Source organism: Prorops nasuta, unplaced genomic scaffold (genome assembly GCF_024137725.1).
Source record: "Prorops nasuta isolate Cenicafe-Biocafe unplaced genomic scaffold, Cenicafe_Pnas_1.2 PNAS00014, whole genome shotgun sequence".
Classification (NCBI taxonomy): domain Eukaryota; kingdom Metazoa; phylum Arthropoda; class Insecta; order Hymenoptera; family Bethylidae; genus Prorops; species Prorops nasuta.
Window position 1 is genome coordinate 5,998,056 of NW_027116811.1, and position 18,516 is coordinate 6,016,571.

General features: G+C 36.9%; 5 protein-coding genes across 11 annotated transcripts; 3 read left to right on the top strand and 2 right to left on the bottom strand.

The window, feature by feature from the left end:
• Positions 1-64: 64 nt before the first annotated feature.
• LOC136778430 (uncharacterized) lies at positions 65-7,075 on the top strand. 3 transcript variants are annotated; one of them, XM_066735257.1, is made up of 10 exons: positions 65-1,466; positions 1,536-2,064; positions 2,143-2,321; positions 2,391-2,845; positions 2,913-3,435; positions 3,511-4,024; positions 4,104-5,038; positions 5,114-6,384; positions 6,661-6,721; positions 6,831-7,075. In XM_066735257.1, the coding sequence occupies exons 3-6, from the start codon at positions 2,159-2,161 to the stop codon at positions 3,954-3,956; spliced, it is 1,587 nt and encodes a 528-aa protein (XP_066591354.1). In that variant the 5' UTR covers positions 65-1,466; positions 1,536-2,064; positions 2,143-2,158; the 3' UTR covers positions 3,957-4,024; positions 4,104-5,038; positions 5,114-6,384; positions 6,661-6,721; positions 6,831-7,075. The 3 variants fall into 3 exon arrangements, with proteins under 3 accessions (XP_066591354.1, XP_066591353.1, XP_066591355.1); XM_066735256.1 differs by having other exon boundaries at positions 4,104-6,384; XM_066735258.1 differs by having other exon boundaries at positions 4,146-6,384.
• On the top strand, positions 6,759-12,796 carry LOC136778433 (phenoloxidase-activating factor 2-like). 2 transcript variants are annotated; one of them, XM_066735266.1, is made up of 7 exons: positions 6,759-6,888; positions 11,193-11,365; positions 11,455-11,531; positions 11,591-11,823; positions 12,057-12,287; positions 12,357-12,558; positions 12,631-12,796. In XM_066735266.1, exons 2-7 carry the CDS (start codon positions 11,209-11,211, stop codon positions 12,793-12,795), a joined length of 1,065 nt encoding a protein of 354 aa, XP_066591363.1. In that variant the 5' UTR covers positions 6,759-6,888; positions 11,193-11,208; the 3' UTR covers position 12,796. The 2 variants fall into 2 exon arrangements, with proteins under 2 accessions (XP_066591363.1, XP_066591362.1); XM_066735265.1 differs by lacking the exon at positions 6,759-6,888 and adding an exon at positions 9,509-10,001.
• On the top strand, positions 6,935-7,435 carry LOC136778725 (protein Nazo-like). The gene is made up of 2 exons (XM_066735822.1): positions 6,935-7,094; positions 7,155-7,435. Exons 1-2 carry the CDS (start codon positions 6,935-6,937, stop codon positions 7,433-7,435), a joined length of 441 nt encoding a protein of 146 aa, XP_066591919.1.
• LOC136778432 (tRNA pseudouridine(38/39) synthase) lies at positions 7,426-9,379 on the bottom strand. Of its 2 annotated transcripts, XM_066735263.1 has the most exons (6): positions 9,060-9,367; positions 8,839-8,966; positions 8,200-8,762; positions 7,845-8,136; positions 7,635-7,771; positions 7,426-7,572 (listed from the first exon to the last, which is right to left on the bottom strand). In XM_066735263.1, the coding sequence occupies exons 1-6, from the start codon at positions 9,135-9,137 to the stop codon at positions 7,505-7,507; spliced, it is 1,266 nt and encodes a 421-aa protein (XP_066591360.1). In that variant the 5' UTR covers positions 9,138-9,367; the 3' UTR covers positions 7,426-7,504. The 2 variants fall into 2 exon arrangements, with proteins under 2 accessions (XP_066591360.1, XP_066591361.1); XM_066735264.1 differs by lacking the exon at positions 7,635-7,771 and having other exon boundaries at positions 9,060-9,379.
• Positions 12,797-12,844: 48 nt separating the features above from the next.
• Positions 12,845-18,423, bottom strand: ZnT63C (zinc transporter 63C). 3 transcript variants are annotated; one of them, XM_066735259.1, is made up of 9 exons: positions 17,985-18,423; positions 17,088-17,279; positions 16,768-16,990; positions 16,467-16,658; positions 15,715-15,976; positions 15,511-15,628; positions 15,222-15,437; positions 15,041-15,151; positions 14,613-14,814 (listed from the first exon to the last, which is right to left on the bottom strand). In XM_066735259.1, the coding sequence occupies exons 2-9, from the start codon at positions 17,262-17,264 to the stop codon at positions 14,617-14,619; spliced, it is 1,497 nt and encodes a 498-aa protein (XP_066591356.1). In that variant the 5' UTR covers positions 17,265-17,279; positions 17,985-18,423; the 3' UTR covers positions 14,613-14,616. The 3 variants fall into 3 exon arrangements, with proteins under 3 accessions (XP_066591358.1, XP_066591356.1, XP_066591357.1); XM_066735260.1 differs by lacking the exon at positions 17,985-18,423 and adding an exon at positions 17,565-17,731; XM_066735261.1 differs by lacking the exon at positions 16,467-16,658 and having other exon boundaries at positions 12,845-14,814.
• Positions 18,424-18,516: the final 93 nt, after the last annotated feature.

Here is an 18,516-nt window from a genome sequence, read left to right on the forward strand (position 1 = left end):
AAATCTGAAAGAAATAGTCTCGTTAAATCCTCCATTAAATTAAAAATCCTAAACTAAACGTGAATATTCTGACAAACCAATAGGATACTATTACCTTGTTTAATTACGGCCAATAATAATTAATTTACACGGGGAAGCCCGGGGTAAAAAAGAGCTATCGTTGATTGGGTTACGTAAGGTTTCGCTAATTACATCATAGCTGATTTATGGTAAGAGATGAGTCTGGAGAGCTGTGTGGGTGTGTGTGGGTCTGGGGTTTAAGGGGAGGAAATGCGGCTGAGGAGGGGTTTGTAGATGCGACAAGTAGCTGTTGGCGTCGGGACGCAGGCGCCGGTTACGTGCAGCAGCGTCCTTTAGCGTCGTTGCATCAGCAGTTGCGCCCCAGCCACACCCGGACGAGTCATGTAGTCAGGCTAACCGCCACCGCGATACACGGCGGACAATTGTTGCTTCCGAGCCCACAGGTGGTAACGCTCGCTCGCTCTTAACGCCGACACTGCCACCGCTTTCTTACGCCACCATCCTTACATCTAAGAAGACATCCGGTATACCCAGCAAATCAATCAATCGACCAATCCGCAAAAGCGCTAAGGAGTCACCGCATACCTTGTGATTTTTACCACGGTACTCGTGCAGTGTATTCTTGCCAACCCCTATCTCCAGACAGAAAGAGAAAGAGAGTTCAATGTGAAAAGTTTTTTCCTAGTTATCCTCTCCCCAGACCCTACCCCTTTACCCGGCAGGCTCAGCGTCGCGACGCCTAGCAGCGAATTCCAGCGAGAAAAATCAAGCGTCGGGAGGGGACTTTGAGTCGATTATCGTTTTGAAGCTGACGAGGAAGAGGCGCCGTTGAAGAAGAGGTTTAACAATAAGATCGATTGGAGGAAGGGGAGGATTGTAAATCGAGGGTGGAGGAGGTGGAGGTGGCGAGGAGGAGCAATAAGAGGAATAAGAGATAGAGGAAAAAGGAGAATAAAGAGAGCGAGATTGGAAAGCATGAGAATGATCTGGTTGAAAATGGTGGACGAGGATATTAGTCGAGGTTGGGGAATCCGCAGGTGCAGTAGGCGCGGGCGGGACGTCCGGCGTCGGGACGCGTAAGGGGAAGTGCGCGTCGGGGTAACCTGTTGTCCAACTTGTTGCTCGGCCAACGGTGGTTGGCGCGGAGCTTTATTGGAGGAGGTGGTGGTGTGAGCAGCGCGTCGTGTCCAGCGGCTGCCGGGCTATGCGATATCGATCGGTGGTGGCGGCGCCGTAGCGTCGCGGCGGGCGTCCTCGTCCTCATCCTCCTCCTCATCGTCCACATCCACACATTCGCATCCACATCCACGTCAAAAAACGCGTCCGCGTCTAGGTCGATCCGACGACGCTCCGCCCTGGACAGCTGGACGCCACAGACCTTCCTCGACAAAGATGTCCTCCTCTCGACGCTCGCACATCGAATTCGAACCTGCTATTTTTCAAATGTATGAGTTTACATGACCAACTACTACTATCTCTATCTTATTCTATTCGTCTTATCGATTCTTTTACAGCGCTACATAAAGAGATACTCTTGGTACAATCGCAACAATCGCGCGGGATACGCGTGAAATTCAAGAATCCAGCCGGAATCATACAACGAAAGCAATAATTCAACAAGGTTTTAAAGAGACGCTTGGTCCAGCAGAACTTTCCAGCTTTTCGGCTTGAGCGAAAAGTGCACATTTCGATACATCTCTGTATACATTTAACATATGATATATACATATTTATGTGTACGTGTATGTATGTATGAATGTAATAATCATTTACGTGTATGTACTGGAGAGAACCCGAGGATATTCGCTGGAGGTTGCGGATCGGCCAGAAATATTTTAATATGAATATATATCTATGTATATATACACACCCATGCATAAAAAGTATATACTGAGTTTCTTACCTACTGGTGATCATCGTTAATTCAATAATTAACGTTAAACCTTTCGAGAGTCAACGACTATTAGGATTCTAAGAAAATCTTTGTGTTGCGATAAAAGCAACGAGAACCCTCTAATAAGACTTCTCGTATTACACGCAATCGTAAGTCGATTAAAAAATCTATCTGTAATAAAAATAATGACCATTATAGTTGGATAATTTTTCATTTTTATCTTGCAGATTCTAAGGATTCATAATGCCGCGGTGTTACATGGTTAAGAAGGCCTTGTGCAATAAATACGTTTCAAGCGTGACGAGGAGTTTCGAGAGCTGGAGTCGTACCCGTGGGACCCCGTCGTCCAGTGGGCAACTTCCGGCTTCGCCGGCTCGTTTGAACAGTCCAATCTCAGAGGCGAAAGGTCGTCATTGATTTCAATCGATAATTCCTGAAGAATTGAGAGTTAATATTAATGAAACGATTATTACAGAATGTCAGGATGTTAATACAAAGATAGAGGTGGCTTCCGATGAGGCACCAAGTTTACCTAAAGAGGAGGAAAATCGGAAAATCGAGGATCGGGTTGGAAACGTTCAGGAGGTCGAGACTTCGTCGATTCGGGAGCCAATTGTTTGTAGTTCTAAAGAAAGAACAAACGAAGAAAATGTTTACGATAGGCGTGAGAGTAGAATGGAGATGCAGAGTTCACAGTTGCCATCCAATAAACAATCGTATGCGGACAGCCCGCATCTTCCAATATTCAAGGACCGATCAGCGGCGGAAACGGAAGCGGCACACGATTTGCTTGAGCTGTCCAGATCACTGCCACCACTTCCTCCACCAAGTGTTGCTATTGGTCCCCAGACCGTCGTCGAATCGCCAACTACCGACGTTCACGAAATGACATTGTATCAACCTGCGAATTATGAACTACCAGTTTATCAGGTAAATTACAGTAAAATCAATTAACGAGATTGATAAATTACATAATATTTACACGTTTCTGAACCAGGTGAATACAATAGACCTGGCCAATAGTGGAGTTTTCAGACAAGCCCCAGAAATCATCTATGAGCAGCCAGTTATTCAACATACGAGTACCAGTTCCGGTAGCGTTTTTATCCCTCTTTCGCCGGTGCAGGAAATCTTATTTGCGTATAGTGCGCCACAGAATGAAGTTCCACAACCACAGGTTCTACAGTCTATAGAGAGTGCTCCACCACTCACGCCACCAACTTCCGAATGCAACAGCGATGTGGAGAACAGCAATCCGAATTCCCAGCAGCAGATTAACCAACAAGACAAGGAAGTTCAGACAACGTCGATCATAATTGAGCAAACAGAGGTGAAAGCAGCTGCATATACCTATGACACTCTGCTGGTGGCTGATGGAAGGTCGAGAAACAAGAAGAATTCAACGCCTGGTGTTGTGACAGTAACTGCAGGAACTGGATCACCTTCTAAAGATGCTGAGAGTGAAACAGTGGATAACCCAGAAACTACTAGGGTGGGCAGATATGTCTGCTTCATCTGTGGTTAGTAGAGCAATCATTTAAAATTTATATTTGCAGTATATTAGAATTGTTGACAAGAATTACCTTGGCTTCTAGGTAAGCAGTATGCAACGTCTTCTAATCTTTCTCGTCATAAGCAAACACACAGGAGCATAGACTCTCAGTCTGCTAAGAAGTGCATTCACTGTGGAAAGGCTTATGTGAGCATGCCTGCTTTGGCCATGCATGTGCTCACACACAAACTAACTCATAGTTGTGGAGTCTGTGGCAAAATGTTTTCGAGGCCTTGGCTGCTTCAAGGTCACCTGCGAAGTCACACAGGTGAGAAACCATATGGATGTGCACACTGTGGTAAGGCATTCGCAGATAGGTCAAACTTGAGGGCCCATATGCAAACACACTCTCTGGATAAGAATTATGAGTGTCCAAAGTGTGGAAAGTCATTTGCACTTAAATCTTACCTGAACAAGCACTTGGAGTCTGCTTGCCAACGAGACACCTCTGTTGATGATGGTAGTCGTCCTGACCTGGCTCCACCTTAACAGAGCTTCGAAGGACCCCATCCAGAGTAAAAGAAAGATATAAGGGCTTTACCTAATGATGGGACCAGGTATTTAATCCTTCTTTCTACTCTTTTTCAATTGTAGGGTGCCATTTGCGATATTATTATTAATGCTTTTCTATGACAGTTTCCTTGAGAATCTGGAAGTAACTAATTTTCACGAAGGTAGACCTGGGGAGAACGATGAAGAGGAGGTTGCCGGGTTATTCAAAAAGAAAAACAAGATGGCGTCTTCATCAGGGGAAGTCCCAAAAGAAATATAAGGAAGAAAACCGTGCAGCAACCATTTTTTTTCGTCGAATTGCCAAGTGTTTTTCGTCGAATGACGTCCGTCCAATGGCCGATCGTCGACCAATCAGCGATGATCGCTCTGTCACTTCATTGGTCGAACATCATTAATTTTTGTCCACACTCTAACCTTACCTTAACGATCTGGTGATATTTTTACGGGCTGCCAATGAGTGCACTTGCCAGCCTCCTAAAAGAGAGGAAACCTGTTTGTTTCTAGATTTATCGAATCGAAAAATGAAGAAAAAAGGAAAAAAACAACAGCAAAAAAAGAAACGATAATTTGCGCGAAATTCGTAGGGCTATATTATTAATTAGTGATAAAACTCCAACCAGGGTGAAGTGTACTTTTTGTAAGGGAATATTTAATAACAGGGGAACAATTTTAATAATGTCAATTAGCAAAAAAACTTCCACAAGAGGATTTTAAAAAATCCTTAAGCGGTACTTTCCAAATTTTCCAACTCCCACCTGCTCATTGTCGTTTATTGTGACGTATGCTCTCAAACGATGATGAACAGCTGAGGATTCAATCTTTCACGCTCCTACTCTTGTCATGATCTTTCTCTGGATGAGATAATTAACCCGTTTTCGTTGCCTGTACTTTGTGCAAAAGAGGTCACAGACAGCATACATTTTTAACGGAAGGTGTGTGCAGGTTGTGAAAATAATTCTAACGATTCATTATACTTTTCCCAAATGACTGCCCATTTCTTCCAGCGTAAATGAAATATTCAGCAACGTTGAATCAGCTGTGACTAATCAAAATTACAGGTTTATGCTTCGAACTATGTTTAATTCTTAAACTGAATTTCTGAAGGAATCGTTCTTTATCCACGTTTATTCCAGGAATAGCTTCTTCAAATGGAGAAATTTTGTCACTAGATGATGATGATTCTAAAAGAAAGATTGCTCTACTATTTCACGAATCACTATGAATACTTTGTCAAGTAGAAAAACAAAAATAATAATGCTATAGTAAAAGCTTCCTCAATGAGACAACGAAAATCTATAATCGGAAGCGTAAATTAATTGAAAGATTATTAACAGAAAATAGCCTTCTTAAATAGGTCGATTATTATTGTCGGCAAAAACTAACTTTATTCTTATCACTCTCTAGTCTGCACACCTACACTGATTGTTTCATAAGAAATGATTTGTATTAATAATAATATTATACATTCTTTGTACTTATGTGATATTAGGACCAAAGTATTGCGTTATACATTAGGAGAAAGTTAAAGAAAAAAAAACTTGAAAATTAATGGTAAAGATTGGTAAAAAGAAAGAAAGTTATAAGAGGATGAAAGGTTCAAAAAGGACAATAGGCCTCGAGTTTCAAAGTTACTGGTATTACCTTTCATATCAGGAGTAAATAAACGCTCTGCTTTAATATCCAGTAATGTTGAAATTTGTGTTTGAACATAAGAGAGAAAGAGGTAGTAAAGGATGAAGATGGTATAGAGAGAGAGGGAGAGGGAGAGAGAAATGAAATTAAATGAAAACCAAAGATTCCAAAGGGCAAGTACACAACCTCATATATACCTACAAATATAGGACATCAAGCGTATTTGCTTTCTGGGAGAAATAAAGCCTTATCGAGGATATAGCGTAATTCGAGGACTGTCGAGGTATTAGGTCGTTTAAGGCCAAAGGAGTAGAGTAGAATTTGAAACCCCCAGTCGTGGACTTATTAGAGACATTTTAGAAATAGCGCGATACAAGGTACGACAAAGCAATAATCTAGTGATTGTATGATATATCCAAAATAGAGGAGTAGTGTTGATACTTGGATTTTAAATGATTAAACGGAAATAACCGATTTAACGATACTCGGGCGATGCTAATGTACTCAATAAAAATAATCTAGTTTTGTAGAAGTGATCGAGTAGATTACGTTTTAGAGAGAAACATCATCGAGAAAATTGTGAGATTCCGGCACGGTATAATATATAGAAATAAATAAAAGTAGAAAAGAAGGAAAAAGAAGAAAGTAAGAAAGAAAAAAAATAAAAGTGAGACACAGAAACTCGTGCAATTTTCGACGCTTTTTTTACATTTATCAGATAGTGTACCATGCTGTATCCCGTTTCTGGGCTCAAATCAGTTAATTGTAAAGTGTAAGTGCCAAAAGGATATGTATATATATAATATGCTACTGGAAAAGAATAAAATAAAAAGAATAAAAATTAGTAAATAGGTTTGTTTGTTTTAGCTGCACTTCTCACGCTTTCTACACTTTTCATATTTTTGTCTTTATCTATTTTATTCTATAAGTTGACACCGTAAAATGTGTACAAAATGCAAAAAGTGTAGCGACTTTCTGCTAAAACGAACAGACTTAATATTATTGAACTACTAATTCAAAATTTACCGATTTTGTTTTAATTTTTTAGCCTAAAAAATCTGAAGAAAATCGAAAGAAAGTGAGAAGAGAAAAAAAGACGGAAAGACGAGGTAAGATAAAAGATTTGCGAATGAATAGAATGACGTAATTTACTCCGATTTAACTTGCATTAAAAAGGTTAATATGGCAGTTTGACATTTCCGACGTATATCTTTACAGATTTAGCAAAAATTGGCAAACACCAAATAAATTTTGTCAAATAAGAAAATAAGTTAAGGTAAATGTTAAATTTCAATAATTTGTTTACTGCAAATAGTGAGAAAATGGCATTATCCAATAATGAGATTCTTTATGAGGTTATTAAGCTACCAGCTTTAAATAAACTAAAAGTAACAGTTCAATCCTCAGTCACATCAGGAATCATTGTAGGGGCTTCTACAATGTTATCTGGTTTAGCACTTGGACCTATAGGGTTCGCACTAGGTATTTTTATTCTGTTTTGATTTTTTTATTTCTTAACCTCACTTTTATTTGCTTATGTAGGTGGTATTATCAGCAGCTGCACTGCTAGCGCCTTATCTTATGGTCAATTTGAATCTTTACCCGATATAATTATGAAAGACCTTACTCAGGAACAACGGAACAGATTAGCAGCATCTGTAAAGGCGAAAGTAGCACAATATATAAATATGGGTACTATAAGAAAGATAGGAGACTTGCTATTACAAATACAAAATAATGAAATGCTTGTTGCAATACTAGTTCAACATGTAGGTTCATTTTTACGATCTGAATTAGGTAGAGAAATTATGAATTACAGCTAGAAAACATTGTATATTTCAACAAATTTACAATACTGTATGTAATAGACTTGATTAATATCATAATGACATTTAGTGTAACTTGTGGTCTTCCAGTTTTAATTTTTTTGTACGTTGTTTTAACTTATTTTCTAAGCTTTCTGTAAAAAAGAATAATTTACATTTAGCAATTATTTGTAATGCTTGTAGAATATTTTCTTACCACAAGTTGGCCGTTTTAATAATGACTGATATATCTTAGACTGCACTCCTAGCAACAAACAGTCACTTTGAAAGTTATTATTTTTTAAATCTCCCAAAGACTCAAGATTATTTATCATACATCTTGTCATTGTTGATCTGTATGGAGCAAGAAGCTTGTGTAAGATATACTTTTTAAGAAAAAGGTTTATAAAATATGTAGATTATATACTTGATAGTATTAAGTGTCCATTCAGCTTGCAGGATTTTTATTGTATGTAATAGTTCAGTTTGATCAATAAACCAATTTTCATTTTCATATTCACAATGAAAAAGATTTAATGGAACTTCATGAGCCATATTATACTGAGGTTTTTGAGGAACCTTTTCTATATCTAGAAGATCTAAAATTACTTCAGGCTTTTCTTTATTTTGTCCAACTAACAGTAGGACTCCCATTAAACAACGAATTTGATGCCACAGGAATGCCTGGCTTTTTATCTCCAAATAGCACATATCAAATCCTGAAGAGAATTTAGATATCTTATGTTCATTGAAAAAAAAAAGACGAGAGTAGATGTTCTTACCTGATTCTTGGAAACTTTGATTGAGCTCAAAAACTTCAGCATTTGCAACTTTCCTTTTGAAGTTAGTTACACCATTTGCTACATCCATTTTACAAATATTTCTAAAGTCATGCTCACCAATAACAAGTTTGACAGCAGCATTCATTGCAGGAACATTGAGATTTCCTCTTGGAAAAAAGTATTTGTAAGTCCTAAACTTACAATCAAATCTTGCAGAAATATTATTTTGAATTGGCCACCATGCTATGCATCTAATATTTGTAGGTAAAATACGATTCAATATTTTGCAATATGGTATTTCCTGATCCAAGTTCTCTTGTTTATCAGCTGCTAGTTTACTACGAATATCCAAAGAGATTACTTGAGAAAAAGCACTAACCCCTTTATCTGTTCTACCACATCTGTGATAATTAGAAGTTTCACGGCTCTCAATGCAACAACTTTTTATCAAAGCATTAAACAGGTGGTGTTCAATTGTATTTAAAATGCCTTCTTGAGTAACAAAACCATGATAATCCCAACCGAGATAATAGAATTTCAAAAATATACGTCTTTTTGTATATCTGAAGAGAATATAAAATAAATTGTCCATTATATATATATATACACATTTATACACACACAAAAAAATCAAACAACCTTGAAAAATCAAACTTTTTACAAAGTTTCTTAACTGTAATGTCATTAGGATTATTAACAGATTTGTCAATAAGATTTTTTAATTGAGAATTGTAAGCTTCTAGTTGTAAAATTCTATCAACTAATTCCTATAAAAAGTAATAGTATTGTAATATTTTAAACATGATACAAAATTGAAATACAACTTAGGTTAAGATTGATAATCTAAAAAATATCAATACCGATTTATCCAACATTTCCAGCTCTTCTCTACACGAAAATTTATTATTTTTTTTTATTTTTGAACAATTTTCCGTCATATTTTTAATTTATAAAAGTAAAAATAAAAGATAGGTTAGGAATGAACCAGAGAATGTTTATGAATACTACAGTAGATAAATCGTATATATATAGACTGTTGGGACTGGTTGGGACCAGGAAAATGACAAAATTTGAGTTTTAGTGATAGGAACGTATAATAGTACAAGAGGTAAATCGCTTTAGCCGCTTTACTGAGCCCTGGTGGCCGGTGACATCATGATGACGTACCTGAGCTGTAGGTTTTCGTTAAGTTCAATGAAAACTTTCAAAGTATACGATTTATTATAAAAATAATTTCTGTATGAGATATTTTGAATTAGAAATATAACTTGATTATAAAATTTATGACTGTAGTTATTTTATAGCTTTCATGAAATTTTTAAAAATGGATCTCAGGAAAAAGACTAGAGTTTAAAATTGCTTTTCAATCAATCATTATAAATATCATGTGCTCCTAATAACAGTCGTTGAATTAAGTGACTATGGCCAAGTTTAGTCGATAGTGTTTTCAGTACTAGTATAATTGCAGGAGTGGTATTAGGCGAATAGAAAATACGCGGAGATAATCCCAATACTGCCTATGTACAAAATTGAGAAGGCCGGAAAACAGTAAAATCTGAATTTTGTAACAGGAAAAAATGACAGCAATGGAAATAACTCGATTTATCCTACCCGATGACATTATTATGATGTAAGAGGATCAAGTTCAATTTTAGATCACGTGGCATTGAACTTGACGGCTACCGGGAGACTAAAAATGATACGGAAGTATAAGTAAATCGCTGAAACTCTGAATACTCTTATTCATGTGTACCATCCTAATACCAGATAATGAATTTTTTCTTCCTCTGCTGTACCTAAAGGTATAAGGAAAAATTTAATATTTCTAACTATAGAGACCGTGCACACCAACACAATGATAGCGAAGTGTCAATGTATAACTGTATACGTATAAATAAATTACACTCAAAAATACACTCAAAAACTGCGAAAATTGACCGATAGTTTGCGCTGATAGTATGCATATACACCAATATACATTCTTATCTCACTGTCATTGAGCTAGTGTGCACGGTCTCTATAGTATTATTATTATTATCTACAATGCTCTATTTTTAAGCCCAACTTAAAAACATTGCGACTTCACCAACTAATAAGCGTATTTCCCAGTGAATTCTGTGACTTATAACAAGGGCCATTCAAAGAACAATTTTACTGTAAAGAATGATCATTTTTAGAACATAATTGCAAAACACAGATCGCAATCTTAAATGAACGACAATGAAATTTTGCACGAGCACAAGATTTCCTATGATTAAGTACAGTCATTAAGTGAACGTGTTACAATAAGAAAATTAACTGCTACAAATTATTTTATCTGATGGTTTATGTGACTCACGTCGATTTAAACAAAATACGGAGTATCTTTCGCATGAAATCTTAATCGAATTTTAATCATTTTTCATTCAAATTCAATCTCATTTTTCACATAAATAAAAACGAAAAAAGTATTAGAAACAATGGTGAAAATAGCCTTGTCTAATTAGTTTTAACGAATATAACAAACAAAAAATTATAGCAAATTATTTATCTGCTAATTATCATGACTCACGTCAGTTCAAGTAAACTAAAGGAAAAACCAGCTAATAGTTTGCGCAGGCTTAAAATTAAATTTTAATTACTTTTCGTACTAATGAGAGTACTTTTTGGAAAGACGAAATTATGAGAAATATGAAAACTGACAGAGAAAACAGCCTTGATGAGTGAAAGGATTTAAATAATAACTATAATAAGAAAGAACGATGGTCAGGATAATTTACGAGCGACGCAGCGTCAACCTTATGAATTTTTATTTATTGGTGCGAACGGCTTATTGTCGAGATGAAACGGCCTGCGACAAATATAATTTCTGACCTTCCGGCCGCGTCTCGTTTCGGCTGGATGTCCGAGCTAATGACGCTTCTAGCGAAACTCTTCACAAAAGCCTCTAACATTTATATAAGTGTTGGCCCCCGTAAGCATTCCAGTCAAATCAAAAGTTTTGCTCTGATCAGGAGCTGATTTTTCACCATGTCGACCAAATGCAGTTTTCTGGTTCATCTACTGATATTCCTTCAGCTAGTGATCATCCCAAAGGTCATTCGAGCGCAATCAGATACAATAATTTTTGCTGGTTCCACTACCACCACCACCAGACCTCCTCCAGCAATGGTGATGCCGACTACAAGTGCGTGTCAGCTCCACTCGTTCCATTCATAATCTTGAATTACTCGTAATTCCTCATAATCATTGCACAATTCATTATTTTCCTTTTAGAAGCCATGCCGCAATGCATTTGCGTGCCAACCGGCACTTGTCAGACCACTGGAATAGATATTAGAATAGTAAATACGGTGAGTAGAAATAATAGTAATTAATTTTTCTTTTATTGCTGTATTGTTGAATCTTATAGGGGGTAACCTGCAGTCCTGGTAACGTTTATTGCTGTCAATCTTCTAATATAGTGGACGGTACGTGTGGTTTGAGAAAAATTCAACCGACTGCTAAGCCAGTTGGCCAAGCGAGTTTTGGTCAGTATCCATGGCAAGCAGTCCTCCTAATGCCGAACAACGCTTATGTAGGATCTGGAGTCCTGATCAATGCCAATCATCTTCTCACTGTTGCTCACAAAGTCGTTCCTTATCTGTAAGAATATAATTCATGAAAATATCGTACAGTCGTATATTAAGTCATCTCACAAATAATATAATTATTTCAATTATAACATTTAAATGCTAACTTATCAAAAATACTCTAAGAAAACCATAGAAAATTAAAGATAGCATATCTTATCAAAATAATAAACACTGCATTATTTATGGTACTATATTCAAGTGGAGATAATAAATAAATTTGATATTTAATTGGATTGTTACTAGGAACGGCGGCTTGAAGATTAGATTAGGAGAATGGGATGCTAAAAACACTAATGAGCCAAATCCATACGTAGAGTTTTCGTCGGCCAAAATATTTGTACATCCAAATTTCAATTCTCAGAATTTGCAGAATGACGTAGCTGTGATTAGATTAAACGGAAATGCACCCATCGCAACTGCTCCGAATATCAACACTGCTTGCTTGTCATCAAGTATGCCTCAGCCTTCCACGAGGTAACAGACACTGAAAAAATTTTGAAAATTAGTAATGTAAATTTAACAAGTTTGATTAAATTATTACAGATGCTGGGTATCAGGTTGGGGTAAGGATGCTTTTGGAGCAACCGGAAATTACCAGAGCATCATGAAGGAAGTTGATGTTCCTATAGTAAGTCAACCAGAGTGCGAGGCTCGACTCAGAGCCACAAGATTAGGTTCATTCTTTGTTCTGGACAAAAACAGCTTTATCTGTGCCGGTGGTGAGGCTGGAAAAGATGCTTGCACGGTACTTGATTAATTTTCCTTTAATTTTCAATTTTTCCTTCTTTTAATTATTATCCAATTTAAATATTTGCAGGGTGATGGTGGATCCCCTTTGGTTTGCCAATCTCCATCCGGACAGTGGCAAGTGATTGGCATGGTTGCCTGGGGCATTGGATGTGCAGGATCCGGAGTTCCAGGTGTCTACGTGAACGTCATTAATTTCCTTCCTTGGATAGTTCAGCAAACGACCGCTGTGTGAAGCAATTTAATTCATACATTATGCACAATATACGCCTGGATGTCCAAACCAATTTTTCCTCCCTTTTAATATACAACTCATTATAATTTATTTAATATTTTTATCACAAAATCTTCGCGATATCCATTCAAGCGATTCATCGGTGAATAATAGTAATAATTATTATATTAATAATAGTAATAAGGGACTCGTAAAATTTGTATCTTCCTGTCATCGTTCAAACTTTAACCTACGGATATTTCTATGATATTTTATTTACATATAAAGAGAGATCTAATCTAACGAAGAAGATTTAAGTCATTTGTACATGTAACGTGTGTAAACCTTAAAAGCATAACTTTTTCAGACACCTCAATAACCTTGCTTCTCTAATAGAAACACTCTCTATGTCCCTCTTTCTCTCTTCTATTACACACACTTTTTTTCTCTAAACATTATAAGTTTTTTAAAAAACAAACCATAAAAAAGTTCTTACAGTTAAACGCTGATATATATGAACATCTTGAAATCGCAAAGTTTAAAAGGAACATAACTTGTTTCTCCAATATAAATCTCTATAAAAGACTTGCTACAAAATAACACTAATTTTATCAGTTATTAAATTAAATATTTATTATGCAAACTGGATGACACGAGAGCTCGATATTCCTATGATAAAATAACGATCATAGAATCCGACACGATTTACTCTTGTGAAATCCAGTAGTAATATAAATTCCTTTGATCAATAAAGGAAGTGGTTGTTCCATTTCTTCTTTTAGTCTCTTGGGGGAATATATATCTATCCAAGGCCAGATCGCTTTATCATAAGTGATCAGGGGTATAAAATAGAGAAAAATTAAGAATACTTATATTATATATATGTATGCATATGCGATACGAGACGGAGAAATTCATCAACGCTTTTATCGTGTAAAATATCTCCTTCGTTTTCTTTAGGATTGCTAGACGATAAAATTTATTATGATCTCTCACGCAACAGTTAAACTGCATTAACAAATTTTATACAATTATACAATCCGCTAATTTTTCTTCTATTCAATGATTCACTCGTGATGAACCCGGAATAGAATTATATTCGCTAATGCCTCAGTGTCACAGACGTTACGTCAAAAAAAAAAAAAAAAAAAAAAATCGAAAATTATCAAGGAAAAAAAGACATTCAAATATAGAATACTTTGTATAGAATTCTATGACAGGCATATTATATGAATATATAAATAGTTTTTAGATAAGCTCAACAACACGTCTGGCTGACACGCATTTGGTTTCAACAAGCCTTTGGTATGCGATAAATGCTTCTTGAAAATTCGTATTGAAGACCTACAGAAAAATTCATCTAAACTCAACTCGCGATAAAGATTTTTTCCAGCTAGCTTCGATTGAGCTATAGACTGGGCACTCTTGGACGCGAGTTTTTGGGTAATATTTATAGTAAAAGGCACGAAAATCGTGAAAAATGTCCAAACATCTACGATCCACAATTTTCTACGTTGGCAAACCTTGTGCGAAGAATAATCGTAAAGTGAAATTGAAAATAATAATGAGGTTGATGACAGAATGGACAAGCGTCCTGTCTTGCTTGTGGAGTGATGTTTAAAGTAGAAAAAAGCAACGACAGCGCAGCAAACTCATCCTGGAAGTTCTCGATTGAGAGACGCTTCAGGATTACAAGTTTATTGCGTCTTTTACATAATTGTGAAGGGTCTCTTAATCCGTTTGTTGGTAGTAACGTTGGATAGTACAGCGTTGTATGGTAATGATGCTAGACAACATGGTGTCGTGTGGTAGCGATGCCACTGATAAAGTTGATGGTTGAAATCAAGCTGTTGGTAGATTTGTAGTCACGTGAGGCTGGACGGAGAGATGAGAAGTAACAGGCAAGGATAACAAATGTCCTCTCTCCATTTCATTCACCTCTTGTTGCTCAGTATTGCCTATCGAGGTCGTTGAACGTGCCATACTATTTCTTTGTCGACACATGTACGGTGTTTCACCTGGTGATGGAGTTTCACGACCCTAAAAGCAAATTTTCCAAGCAATCACTAAAAATTTCATTTTTTCCAAAATTCAATGGTTTTACCTATAGCCGTATTCGATTCTGACTTAACTCCATCTAAACAAAGACCCAGGCATTTGGATCTGCAGGGGGATTTGGGTGCTCTATCTTTCTTCAGATAGTACTAAGGAGGGGTTTTACAAAGGGAGTTTAAATTAAAATCAGATCGCCTACGGGAGAGTTTACCTGTTTAGAGGGACCGCAGCAAGTGGCCTGATTACACGGTTTATCAGTTTTTGGACAGTCTAGTACACAGTCTTCGGTGGGAGCCTCCTGAATTTCGCTATTTGATTGGTACTAAAACCCAAAAGCACCAGACTCATGTAATCTATCAGCCACCACTCCATGAATATGCAATGTTACGTACATCGATGAATTCCGGCTGAATAGTCGTGGAGTGAATACCCTCGTTATGGAAAAATTCTTTAACCTGTTCGGCAATTTTCATGTATTCTGAAAGGTTTCTGCATCTAATATGTGCAGATGCAATGATTCTATCACCAGCCAATTGCCATACGTGAAATTCATGTACTGCCAAGACTCCGTCTACGTTCTCCAGCAGTCGTTGCTGAATCGCATCTACCTATTAGAAATAACAATTGTTGAAAAAAGCATTCTTTATTTAAAATAACATACAAAAATAATAATAAAATTACTTGAATATGCGTTGGTACAGTTTGCAGTAGAATAAGGGCTGATTCAGTGAGAAGCGGCCAGACAGAGCGTAAAATTAAAATTACTAAAAGCAAGGATAACGCTGGATCGATGTAAAACCTAAAAAAAAAAAATGCAAAATGTTAAATGAACAATTTTAACAATTGATTGTTATAATTGAAAGGATGAACCAGAAGCGATCGTACCTATATTTCCATTTGGTAAGCCAAACAATTAAAGCAGAAACAATAACGATGACAGATCCAAGGGCGTCGGAGAGCACATGGAGGAAGACTCCGCGCATATTCATCTGGCTGGCGTCGTGCGAATGGCCATGGGATCTTTTAACTGGAGGCGTAGAAGGTCTATAAGCTTCATCGTTCTCGTTATCATCTGTGCCGACCAATGTGCTCAGTCTATTATGGCTTCGCGAGATCCCGTGTGAGTGTCCGTGCGCGTTTCCATGCTCTGTAACAATAACAATCATAATAACAGCGATTACAGTAATTAACGATACAATTACCAGCCTCGCATTTCTATTCCCCGCAATAGCAATGTTAACAATAATACCGATATTACCCAAGGAACGAGATAGGAATACCAGCAATGATACCAATTAACACTCCAATTACCAGCTGACCTTTGCTCTCTAGTCAGAGATTAACAGCATCTTCCACATACCTACTTACACGCTTTAATTAACTTTAATTAATAACGAAGCAGTGATAAGCGAGATAAGGGAAAAGGCTATTGGAAGAAAAGTGTGTCCTATCCATTGTTGACACTAAGAGTACGCCAATTTTCGTATCTCAATAGAAACGATATCTAGCACAGTGATAATGGATAATTTTTTAGTGATAAGGTCGATCGATTTTAAGTAGGACATTGGCAGGCGGATCGTTTCCACTAATCCCAGGAGAGAATAGCTGGAGAGTCAACGAAATTATCGTGAGCTGACCTAGGGTAGCTGGAAGGGGGAGGTTGGTAGAGGAACTGGAGGGCGCGCTTTCGTCCCGAAGGATTATTGGATACAGGAATACTACTTCCTTTATCTTCTTTGCCTCCTCTGTTTTCCTTACGTCATCTTCTTTGTTTACTTTCTTCTTCTTCATTATTCCATCCACACGTGGCTTTTCTCTCAGTGACCAACCTGCACAATGCTTCCTCATCACATATTTTTATTCGCGATAAGCAAATAAGATAATTTCGCATTTTTCTATTTCATCTCTATATTCGGATGTTCTACGACGTTAAATTACCATGGAAAAGGCATAAGCCAATCACGTTGACGAAGAGACCGAGAGCTCCAACGGCCACGAGGAGCTTCGCCTCGTGGATCTCCTCGATCTCGATGAATCTTTTGCAAGCCTCGACCGTTATGCTGAAACACAAGGCCACTAGGAAGACCGCATTTACCAAAGCGCCCAAAACTTCGGCACGGGCCCAGCCGAATGTATTTTTAGACCATTTTTTTGGAGACATCTGAAAATTATTCAATGAAACAGTTTTGCATTCTTTATAATTAATAAATTATTAAGATTGAATTAAGAATAAAGTGGAGCAAGGCAAGCTCACAAACCTTGACTGATAGGAAGGCAACAACTAGTGCAGCCACATCTGACAACATATGAAAACTATCGGCTATTAACGCCATTGAGTTTGTAACATAGCCCACTACGATTTCTACCAAGAAGAAGAAGGCAGTCAGCCACAGCATCGTCAGTAGTCGACATTTCTTTCCTGAATAACGACTCATTGTAGCCTCCTAAAACTGTAAAAAGAGTAAAACAGTATAATCTTCTTTGTCCCAACTTTCAATAAATAAATTCATTAACACTTGGGAAGTGGAGTAGTGACACTATAAATGTCCTAAAAATTTAAATCTTTATTAATAACTATTAAAAAAATTAAATTTTATAGAAATTAACCTATCGATAACATTAATTGTTTAGAATAGACTTGACAAATAGCTGTATCACTTACAAAGGGAAAAATCAGTATTAAAACAAACTTTAGTTATTACTTGAGATTCTGCCTTAGAGAATAAAAAACTCACATGGTTACAAGGTTAACTTGGAAAGAAAAATCTAAATGATTTGAGTAGCTTCTGAATTAAACTGTAAATTACAGTACTTGGATTTAGGTTGATTGTTAAAGATAATTGAAGCTATTCGTAGCAGAATATTAATGTCACTGTTAAGTCTGAGCAAATGATCTTTGAGGCTGTTATTAAATGTCCTCTCACAGTATATTAATTTGCTGAGCTGAAAGAATCCGGATGATTCATTGGCAAGAAAGAAAACCACATGAATCATGGATGGGGATAGAAAAAGCGTAGCTCCCCAAGTTCCCGTTTGTTTAAATGGGAGGCCGTGAGAGAATCGATCGTAAATCATCGTGGTACACTTCTTTCCGATATCAGATAAAAAAGTAAATGGAATTAACCTTCAGACTGTGGGTAAAGTTATTAACTCACCTTGAAAAAATTGCTATAAACCACGCAACTGCCTTATTTTCTTTAGCCTTCACTTTCTCCTTTTATCAAATAACAATGATGAGAAACGTCACGTAGAAAATTTTTATAAACATATTAATAGAAATGTTGTTGTTAAAAAGTTGCACTTTTAACGTTGTTGATAAAAATGAAAGAAATTTCCTGATGAGAAATTGGTGAGTTGGTGGCTCAGGCTGCTCTGGGAACTCTCGAGATGATTTTTAATGACACGGAAATAAAGCAGGTTAGAAGGAGAAGTACGAGAATCTCGTTAGCAGCAGTCATCAGTTTCGCAGCCACCACACATCTAAACTAAATATTCGAAAATTCATCGAAAATTCTTGAAGAGATTGAAGCGGAGATCCCGATGCCCGATGGGAGAGATGAAGTATTTATTGGAGATTTGAGGTGGGAGATTGTTTATGGCGTTTATGGGGAAAATCCTGAAGAAAAAGTTTGACCTCTGTCAAGATTTTCTTACAACTTCTCCTAATCAGCAGAACTTTTTTATCAT

Excerpts from the sequence above, each read along its gene's own strand:
- LOC136778430 (XM_066735256.1), top strand. The coding sequence starts at position 2,159 with ATGCCGCGGTGTTACATGGTTAAGAAGGCCTTGTGCAATAAATACGTT. Across the intron at positions 2,322-2,390 it reads TCCAATCTCAGAGGCGAAAG|AATGTCAGGATGTTAATACA; the intron begins GTCGTCATTGAT and ends CGATTATTACAG. Across the intron at positions 2,846-2,912 it reads ATGAACTACCAGTTTATCAG|GTGAATACAATAGACCTGGC; the intron begins GTAAATTACAGT and ends TTTCTGAACCAG.
- LOC136778725 (XM_066735822.1), top strand. The coding sequence starts at position 6,935 with ATGGCATTATCCAATAATGAGATTCTTTATGAGGTTATTAAGCTACCA. Across the intron at positions 7,095-7,154 it reads ACCTATAGGGTTCGCACTAG|GTGGTATTATCAGCAGCTGC; the intron begins GTATTTTTATTC and ends TTGCTTATGTAG.
- LOC136778432 (XM_066735263.1), bottom strand. The coding sequence starts at position 9,137 with ATGACGGAAAATTGTTCAAAAATAAAAAAAAATAATAAATTTTCGTGT. Across the intron at positions 8,967-9,059 it reads TGGAAATGTTGGATAAATCG|GAATTAGTTGATAGAATTTT; the intron begins GTATTGATATTT and ends TACTTTTTATAG. Across the intron at positions 8,763-8,838 it reads AAAAAGTTTGATTTTTCAAG|ATATACAAAAAGACGTATAT; the intron begins GTTGTTTGATTT and ends TATTCTCTTCAG.
- LOC136778433 (XM_066735266.1), top strand. The coding sequence starts at position 11,209 with ATGTCGACCAAATGCAGTTTTCTGGTTCATCTACTGATATTCCTTCAG. Across the intron at positions 11,532-11,590 it reads ATATTAGAATAGTAAATACG|GGGGTAACCTGCAGTCCTGG; the intron begins GTGAGTAGAAAT and ends TGAATCTTATAG. Across the intron at positions 12,288-12,356 it reads ATGCCTCAGCCTTCCACGAG|ATGCTGGGTATCAGGTTGGG; the intron begins GTAACAGACACT and ends AAATTATTACAG.
- ZnT63C (XM_066735259.1), bottom strand. The coding sequence starts at position 17,264 with ATGAGTCGTTATTCAGGAAAGAAATGTCGACTACTGACGATGCTGTGG. Across the intron at positions 16,991-17,087 it reads TTGCCTTCCTATCAGTCAAG|ATGTCTCCAAAAAAATGGTC; the intron begins GTTTGTGAGCTT and ends AATAATTTTCAG. Across the intron at positions 16,659-16,767 it reads TGGCTTATGCCTTTTCCATG|GTTGGTCACTGAGAGAAAAG; the intron begins GTAATTTAACGT and ends AGCATTGTGCAG.